Genomic DNA, 10,109 nt, shown 5'->3' with positions numbered 1-10,109 from the left:
GCTCTCTGCTAGTCTATTCTATTAAGACAAGAGCCCTTGTCAGCTTTTTTCCCCATTTTTTCAATTTTACCCTTACTTTTGAATACACAATATTGACATGAGGAGGGTAAAATAGTAATTATGTACCTTTTAACAAAATGACAATCATATCCTTATTTTTCTTATTTTACCCTTACTTTTGATACACACTATTTAAATAAGGAGGACAAAAAACATAATATTAAGATAAAATATGCGTTTATTAAGAGAAATTGTTTCACCAACATTTTTTCATACTCTTTTTAAAATTTTAAAAACTAATCACCTTCCTTAATTAAAAAAAATAAAAAATAAAATGAAATTATTCACATACACAGAGTGTGTGCTCATCGGTTAGAGTTAGTGTGTGTGTATCAACCAATTGTATCAATCGTATCAATGGACATTATGATGATGGACAAAGTTACTAGGAAAATAAGATAAGAAAGGGACTCCTCATGCAATGATGCATCCTTAACTTATGCTTGAATTCAGATAAAGTTGCCATGTGTCAACTGCCAAATGCTTAGTGGGAAGAAATTTTTCAATCTGCCAATAATACGGCTCGGTACATTAAGTGTAATCCACGTTCGGTATATTAAGTGTAATAATACAATTAGTTGGAAATTAAAAAAAAAAAAATTCCAACCAATTGTATTATTACACTTGGTGTACGGGCCGTGTTCTCAACACACTGAAAAAACTCTCCTAATGGGGTTATCATTACTTATTGATAGTTATTATTCATGTTTGATTCATGCTAAAATCATCGCACGCTTGTCTCTTCGTGGAAATTCGAACTCTTGTATATATTTATTGGGTCTTGAATGGGCATCTTTCGTTAGGACAAATATACGTTATTTGCAAATCAACAAAGTGTTTTTTTTTTTTTTTGGCAGCAGAAAATACATAATTTGTTGTTGTTTTTTTTCTTTCCGAAGTAATATCTTGTTTAAAGTGTCTACTTCAAGAAAACAAAGAAGATAAGAAGAATTCCTATATTCCTAAGTCTTTTTGGCCTTTTTGCTAAGTCTTTTTGGCCTTTTTGCTCTCTCCCGAGCCTCCTTACTTTCCCTTTCCAAACAATAACTCTAATTGATCTGCAAATCTTAGTCGCTGGTCCTTTCCTTTAGCTTTGGGGCAATGGCAGTCTCTCCCCCTCCTTGTAACCTCTCTATCTCCCTATCCTCTCCACCCATTCCCATCCCCTTCCTTTTGTTCCAACCACTCATTTGCAACCTTTCCTCTCTTGTTTCCTTTCTCTCTGGTGTCCTTTTCCCTTTCTCTCTTGTCTTTGTGTTGTGCAACACCTCTTCACCCCTCACCATTTTGTGGACTATCAATTTTCATGGCTTTGATGCAGCCTTCGCCCTAAAAGTTGAGATCTACTGTCTCAGGGCCAATTCCCTTGATTTAGGGCAAGATAAGCGGGTTTGGTTGGTTTATTGGTTGTTGGTGGGTCAAATCTGTTAGAGAATAGGATTCAACATAGGTCATATGACAAATAATATACAACTAATTTATGGGAGTTTCCATCCTAATATCACTAAGGCCTTTTGTGATAAAACCCAACACCTAGTAATAGGTGATTAAGGCCTGATTTGGTACTGAGGTGATTCTGAAAAAAGCTGGTATCAAAAAAAGCTGAAAGCTGTTATTGTGTTTGGTAAACATTCAGCTTCAACATTTTTTCATCGTTTTGGGTGAAAAAAAGCCAAAAACAAGAAGCTGCAAAACCCAGCTATGAAAACCTGGTTTTTTTTTCACATATATTTTACGTAAAAGTTTACCAAACACTATAATACTGTTTTTTTTTTTTCAAAAGCACTTTTACAAAAAAGTTTACCAAACACTCTATTGCTTTATTTCACAGCTGCTTATTAACACAACACAGCAGAAGTAGTTTTTTTTCAAAGCACAACAATACCAAACCAGTCCTAAGTTAGGACAATATTGGTGGTGGACTTGCATGAGCCTATAAAGTTTATCATGGTAATAGAGCATGCTATTCTTTTCAACATGTCTTGGGCTCGAATTTGCCTTCTTAAGCTGGGTTCTCGAAAACTTGCGCTAGATTCAGCTTAAGGCTATTGAATGAATGGGCCCCTGGAAAGTTGTGTTGGCTCTAGTCTTTAAATGATGACGGGGCTTTCGAAAAGTTGCGTTAGCTCCAGTATGATGACTTGACTAGTTCTCAATGTGGGAATTGGTTTCCCTTGCGATCCTGTGTGGGGCCACCCGGGCATGTTGAAGAATAGGATCTCACATCAGTCATAAAATGAAATAATGTACAATTAATATATGGGAGTTTATACTCATAATATCACTAAGGTCTTTTGTGATAGAACACAACATCTAGTAATAGGTGATTAAGTTGGAACAGGATTAATGATATTGGTGGTGGATCAGCATGGGCCTATAAAGTCACCAAGATCTTTGCTCTATGGCTTGATTTTCATGGATGTGTGGCTCCTTTTGACTAAATTTTCTCTGGGCAGATCTTTGGTGAACTTGCCTTGCTTGACTCGCAGCAGCGACAAGTTCTACTCAAAGATGTAAAGTTGCGAGTGGAGATGAGCCAATCGATAGAGCCAAGCCAACCAAAAAGATTTCATTTCACGGATTTGTGTAGGTTTGTTTGTCCCACACCTAGCGGGTAATGTCTAGCCTAGCGGGTGATGTGGCCCCAATTATGATCGATGATTTGATGTGGCCACACTTGTGAGTTATGGTTTGAGTGACCTCGCTTGTCAGCAATGGTTTTATGTGATCTCACTTGTTTAATGGTAACATTTTGTATATACGTGTGCTCTAGTATATGATTGTTACATCTGTCGTCTTTGTAGTAGATTTGTACTGGCGGTGCTTGTTCTAATGTGTGTGCACTTGTGTAGCCAATTAGGAGATTATTATTAATGCTTGTTTTTGCGAATTATATCCAGATCAAAGATTTGGTCACCAGAGATTGTACCCATTTGACAATTCTTGTAATTGTTATGGTTTAGTAATAGAAAATCGCTATCGTTTCTTGCCATAAAAAAAAAAAAAGGAAAAGAAGAAGAAACTCTTAACAATAACATCGTTTGTTCAAAAAAAAAAAAAAAAAAAAGGCTATCATTTCGTTTCAAAAAATTAATAAAACTAAAAACTTAATAATTAAAGAGAGTTTAGCATTATATTTTCGCTTCTCAAATTTTCAAGATTGTAAATAATAGACTAGAGAGAGCTACAAAGTTGAAAAGGAACATGATGAATAACATTTTTCTACTAACTTCATTACCAAAGTTTTCACTGTCTCAGAAAAGAAAAAAACTGTAATTTTCATAAACATGAGCACTTCGAATTCAAATTACTAACTAAAAATTAGACACGTAATAGTTTTTTTTTGTCAAAATTCGAAGATATCTCGAGTTCAAATTCTTTGAATTCAAAAGTAAACTTCTAAAGCTAATTACTGGCAACAAGACTTAAACAAACACACAAAGCATAAGGCCATTAATCTCTCTCTAGTAAAGCAAGAAATTAACTTTCAAATTTATGTCGTCATATATAATATTTATCAAGATGATATTGTATATAATAAAAGAAGCTTCTAAATAATTAATAATCACACTGAAGCTTGAGGGAGCTTTGAACCCACCACCTTACCCTCCTGACCCAACGCGCCAGCCGCTCGCATTTCTCCGCCCACCGCTGCGGGGCCCACGGCTTGATACACCTGCTGCTGTTGCTGCACAACCCCTCCCGGCGCACTATAGTATACCTGCCTCCCCGTCGTGCTATCGTACGCCACCTGTGCATACGGTGTTGTGTCGGCGTACGTCGCCACGTATTTTGGCGGCTGTGGTGGGAGAGTATTCGGCTGCTGCTGCTGCGGTTGTGGCACTACATTGTACCTCGGCGGCTGTTCCCGGTAAATTTCAGACCCCACTCGCTGCTGCACGTGGTAGTACTCTTGACCCGGTGGCCCGTTTACTGGTCGTACCATCGGTGGCTGTGCGTGGTACACTGCCCCGCCTCCTGGAGCGGATGTAAACATGTACATCGGCTGTTCCGGAGTTCCTATCCCCGGAAACCCCCCGCTAGTAATCTCCGGCCAGTAGCCAGCTGGCGGCGCAGCCGTCATCGGAGGAGCCTTCTCCGGCATCTTCTGTACGTAATAATCTCCAGAGCCGCTATAGCCTCCAACGAGATTGTCGTCGTTCTTTCTCCCGTACATAGCTTGCTGATCTTGTTCTCCGATTTGTAGCCTCTGCAATTGCCTTTGGAACTCCACCGGACTCACCACCGGATCCGATCCGATAACCCGTTCTGTGTGGCCCGATCTGACAAAGTCAGGCGGCGGCGCAACTTGTTCCGGTATCGGCGCCGGAGGAGGAGGAGGCGCCACGGCAGCAGGGACGACACCCTTTTCCATGCCGCAGAGAAATTCCACATTATTTTGGACCGGAGGCTTGGAATTTAGGTAGGGCGCCTGGGTGGGACCCGAATTAAGAGCCTCGACGAACCGATCCTTATTGGACCTTCCATCATCCGACCCGAATCCACCGTTGGGGCTCGCATTAAAGAGGAACAATCTCATGCGGGCGGGCTTAGTGGAAGCCCGGTAGAGGCGATCGTACTCGTGCATCATGTGCTCCAAGTCGTCATCGTTGGTAACGGAGATCAAGGCGTCGAGGTCTTCGCCGGGGAGTTGGTACTTGAACGACACGTCGTACTCGGAGAGGGAGGAGAGCTTGGAAATGATGGCGGCGAACTTGATGTTGCGATCGACGGAGAAAATCTTGGTCTCACCGCCGACGTAGCAGAGCTGGTTGTCGTGCGGGCGAGGGAGGATCTTTCCGCCGTAGCTGCACATGAACTTGGCCTTGTAGCTTTGGGTCTGAGAATTGGCTGCGTCGACCTCCCATGGCGGAGTGTTCTCGAAATCGATATCTCGGGACCGTGGGGACGAGTTGCCGGACTCGGGATAGGAGTTGTATGAGTAGTTTTCCATTGTTATGGCGATAAGAGCTTGGGCCGCTAGAGAGGAGAGAGAGAGAGAGAGAGAGTGGGAGAGAGGTCACTTGGTTTCTGAGTCCATGAGGAGAAAGGGCCAGGGAGGTTGGAGACGACTTAGTAGATTTTTCCCTTTTTTTTTTTTTTTTGGTTTTTTGTAAATAAAGAGACTTGCGTAAACTAATGAATAATAATGTTAGTAGATTAAACTAAAGAGTTGATTGTAGCTATAGTCCCTTCATTTTAACTTAATTGGAACAATGATTTTTCAACTAAAAATCAATTATCATTGGTCCCTCAACTTATCAAAACGTGCAGCTATGGTCCCTTAACTAAAAATTCATTACCATTGATCCCTCAACTTTAATTTAACTGGAGAAATGATCCATTAACTTTAACACAATTGTAGCAGTGATCCTTCCAACATAACTCGTTTTGACAAAATTTTTTACGTAGTTGACAAAAATGACCATAATTACATATTTTGATGAGTTGAGAGATCCTAATTATATAAATGGTTATTTCAACATAACTTATTTTGACAAAATTTTGACGAAATTGATGAAAAAGACTATAGCTACACATTTTGATAAGTTGAGGGACCAATGGTAATGGATTTTTAGTTGCGGGACTATTGCTACAATTTACTCTAAACTAAACTGTCATTTGTAAATTAAATGACATGTTATTAATAATAAGAAATACACATGTTAATCAATACTTAAATAATAATTCAACACCTCCACTTAGTACTACAGTCTAGTAGTATTCATCTTCACTTATAAGTGAGAGGTCTTAAATTTGAGTTTCGTCAAAGACGAAATAAAATCACATTATTTTTAGACTATTGTGAGATTTAGTTTTTCACCCATTAATGTTGATAATATCATTTGATCCCAAAAATAATAATAATAATAATTCATCACCACCATCATGTCTTTTAATTTATAAAATTTAATCTTTCTAACTTGTCCAATAAAAATATTACAATAGTATTAATCTTGTAGTACTATTTAATGATCTGACAGTCGCACGCTTAGAAGGAAAATTATTTGGAGTGCGGTGGTTGCAAGACTTATGAGGTTGGGGGTGGGGCCACTCAGCGTGGAGTTGGGAAGCCGAGATAGAGAAGGGATAAGAGAGTGATGGGTTGACTGGTATTGGATTAATAAATTTGCAAATGCCAATTGAAGTGAAGTGAACCAGCAAAAACAAAAGAAACCACGACTGATTCTTAAGCATTTTGTATCGCAGGTTGCTCTGAAATTTATTTTAATTTGTGCTTAGTTTATCTCATCTTTGTCTTTTATGTCTCGTTTCTCTCTAAATATCGATCCTTATCGTGAATCCTCAACCATTTACTAATGTTCATTTCATCGGATGTCTCATCCGAAGGCGCAGGGGTTGGTAACATTTGAAGTGCAATTTGCACTATTTGATAGGATTATGAGAATGCTCTCAGCACGGGAAGCTTGCCTACTCCTATTTTTCGTTCATCCTTTTAGTTCTTTGGCCCTTCTTCCAGGTGGTGGCTACGAATTTGCGGTGGTGGTGCGGCTGATTTGTTGGAGGTGTCTGCTTTAAATTTTCATGTCTAAGTTTTTCAGTTTATAAGTTGCTATAGGTTGCTCACTTTGGGCCTATTTCATTGTAAATTTCTTTTGTAGAGCGGACTTTTACTTGGCTATCTTGGATTCTCTCTTTTAGTTCTTCGTACCTTATATTAACTTTTTCTTTCCATAAATTTTACTTTGATTGAAAAAAAAAAACCTCCAGTGATCGTTGGAGTAGGTTTAAAGTCATACTCAACGTACCCCAATTTATAAAGCAGGTGAAATCCAAAATTCAATTAAAAAATATGGTCTAAAAACGTAATGTGGCTAGCATTTTTCTTATTTAAATGTTGTTTTGTCAATTGTTGTTAAGCATAATTGGTTTAGTAATTACTTTGTACCAAATATGTCGAATGTTTTGGGAAGCGATTCCTACACAGTTTTTATTCTTCTATATACTTAATAATTTGAACTTTTAAATTAATGAAATTGAAAGAAATTCAAGAATAAAAATAAACAGGAGTTTGTAGAATGAGGAAAAATGTGTGCTGAAACCATTTTTCAATTTTGATATGATTAAACGTAAACCATATATGTTGCAAAATTGTCAATAGCAACCACACATGTATAATATGGCTGTATCAATGTGAGACGGTACAATTTAGAAGAGGCATGACAATGATATGCTTTCAATTATTTTGTGTGCGTGTCCAAAATATGGGAAATTATGTCGACAAAGGTACTACAATCTCCCACGCAAACGCAACTCTTGGACGTGACCGCTATATATATATATATATATATATATATATATATATATAAACAAGCTTCCAAAATTCAAATTTTCATCACAATCTCCAACCATGTCTCGTTCCTCTTTAAAAATCGTTCTTTACAGTGAATCCTCAACCATCTACCCTTGCTGCTCATTTCATTGGATACCTCATTCAAAGGCGCACTTTGGTGGTTGGTAGCATTTGAATTGCAATTTGCCCTATTTAATAGGATTATGAGAGTGCTCTCAGCGCGAGTAGCTTGCGTACTCCCATTTTTCATTCATCCTTTTAGTTCTTTGGTCCTTCTTCCAGGTGGTGGCTACAACTGATTTGGTGGAGGTGTCTGCTTTACATTTTCATGTCTAAGTTTTTCTGTTTATATGTTGCTATGGGTTGCTCAGTTTGGGCCTATTTCATTGTAAATTTCTTTTGTGGAACGGGCTTTTATTTGGCTATCTTGGACTCTTTTTGAGTTCTCCTTACCTTATACTAGCTTTTTCTTTCAATAAATTTTACTTTGATTGATAAAAAAAAAAAAAAAAAAAAAAAAACCTCCAATGATTGTTGGAAAGCGAAAAATCATATTTTTACATTAAAAGTCGATATTGGTACTATTCACTTTATCCTTTATTTTATCCTTATCGTTAAAACTCAAAGTTTTTAACTCATTTTCATTAGTTTTTCTTAAAAAAATATGGTTTAAAAACGTAGTGTCGCTAGCATTTTTCTTATTTAAATGTTGTTTTGTCAATTGTTGTTCAAGCATAATCGGTTTAGTAATTATTTGGTACCAAATATGTCGAATGCTTTGGGAAGCGATTCCTACACAGTTTTTATTCTTCCATATACTTAATAATTTCAACTTTTAAATTGATGAAACTGAAAGAAATTCAAGAACAAAAATACACAGGAGTTTGTAGAATGAGAAAAAATATGTGCTGAAATCATTTTTCAATTTTGATCCAATTAAAGGTAAACCATATATGTTGCAAAATTGTCAATAGCAACCACACATGTATATTATGGGTGTATCAATGTGAGACGGTACAATTTAGAAGAGGCATAGTAATGATATGCTTTCAATTATTTTGTGTGTGTCCAAAATATGGGAAATTATGTCGACAAAGGTACTACAATCTCCCACGCAAAAGCAACTCTTGGACGTGACCACTATATTCATAAAAAACAAGCTTCCAAAATTCAAAATTTCATCACAATCTCCGACCATGTGGAGCCATCTTATGGAACATTTTTTTTTTCAATTCAAAAGTGTTAGTAATAGCTTTCGAAATAATTAATTTTAGTTACTTCGTGTTCAGATTCATAACTATATTGGTATAAGTTATATGAAGATGTATGAAAAATGAGAACAAAAGACGACCGCTCAAGTCAGCTGGCAGATTTGACAGCTTTCTGGTACGAAGTTTCAAGCACATGAATGTCCAAGCGTTAACTCCAAACCACATGTTGATCATTAATATGAAAAAAAAAAAAAAAAAAATGTCTATGCAGGGGTGTAAGTACCGTTAGGCCTAGCCCTTGGGTAAAGTATTTTTCAACCACAATTTAATGAGCGTAAGCGCTCGAAACATGTCGACCTGTGAAATCATGCAATTAGCTCTATGTAAATGTTACTTCCTATCCACGTGTGGGGTGAATAATAGAAAAATAGCTTATAGATCATATCTACGTGTTTGTTCCGTTAAATGGTAGGATAGAGGGAAATAGCTTATGGGTATTACTCAATCTATGTTCATATTCTTCCCATTCATTATGCATACGCTGTATTACTATACTAGCTACTTCAGAATCTATCTCACGTGTTTAAACTAAGGACGAAAAAACATACAGTAAAAGGACTTACGTATATATATGTGTGTTTTTTTGGGTCAAATTTTTTCTGAATGTCAGGTATTTAGCCTCAAAAGTCTCCAGTCAGTAAGTAGAAAAACTTTGAAAGTTTTGAGAGAAGTACCAAATCTTCTTCCATTTGAAATTTTCTGTCTTTCACACACGCACACAATGCGAGCGCATCTAGTCCTGTCGAGAAACATACTATCGTAAACCACAACAAGTGGTCCAATGGTAAAGGTACGGACTGCGACTCTCCAATAAATTAAAAAATGCAAGAGGTTCTGGGTTCGATACTTCGAGATGGTGAGTCTGCTTGACTCTGATCATGAGCAGGGTGAAATCCATTATAACCTCTACGAACTCTAAATGAGTAAATAATTGTAACTTGACACCGGTTATTCATCTTTTTTTAAAGAAAAAAACAGAAAAAGCATACTATCGACACCTTCAGTAATATGAGAAAAGAGAGAGAAATTAGAAGTGCACGTTCACTATATGTAAGTTTTATTAAGTCCTAATATATGTCTAAATTTTTTGCGCCAGGTCAACCCCACATTTAGGGTCAAGTCCATTCAGGAAGAAAAAGGCCGGCCAATTCTTATCTTAGTTTGCCAAGATTTCAAAGTGGGACAAGTGGAATGAAATATCTTTCAAACACCTTTATTTATTTATAGAAAAAGACTTCATTAAAGAGAGAAGCCAGTAGGCTAACTAATTTGGGTGCAATTAAAGAAGAAGGCTTGACGGGCTTTCAAAGGAAGAGTTCTATCCCAAACATGAAAATCAGTGACCGAATAACCCACACTAGTTATAGCATTTACTAGAAAATTGGCTTCCCTAAAGACATGCTTCCAGCAAATATCCTCAAAAGACCCAACAAGCTAGCGAATATCCTCCAGGATGAACTTCA

General features: G+C 37.3%; 1 protein-coding gene across 1 annotated transcript; it reads right to left on the bottom strand.

The window, feature by feature from the left end:
- Window positions 1-3,528: 3,528 nt before the first annotated feature.
- Window positions 3,529-5,105, bottom strand: LOC103940797. Its single transcript, XM_048568757.1, has one exon. The coding sequence runs from the start codon at window positions 5,012-5,014 to the stop codon at window positions 3,626-3,628; it is 1,389 nt and encodes a 462-aa protein (XP_048424714.1). The 5' UTR covers window positions 5,015-5,105; the 3' UTR covers window positions 3,529-3,625.
- Window positions 5,106-10,109: the final 5,004 nt, after the last annotated feature.

Source organism: the organism of the source record quoted next, unplaced genomic scaffold (genome assembly GCF_019419815.1).
Source record: "Pyrus x bretschneideri cultivar Hongxiangsu unplaced genomic scaffold, Pyrus_bretschneideri_v1 Contig49, whole genome shotgun sequence".
NCBI classification, from domain to species: Eukaryota; Viridiplantae; Streptophyta; class Magnoliopsida; order Rosales; family Rosaceae; genus Pyrus; species Pyrus x bretschneideri.
The sequence above is the reverse complement of the archived record's forward strand: the minus strand, read 5'-3'. Positions and strand labels throughout refer to the sequence as shown.

What these genes read in the sequence shown, in the direction of transcription:
- LOC103940797 (XM_048568757.1), bottom strand. Translation starts at nt 5,014, where the DNA reads ATGGAAAACTACTCATACAACTCCTATCCCGAGTCCGGCAACTCGTCC.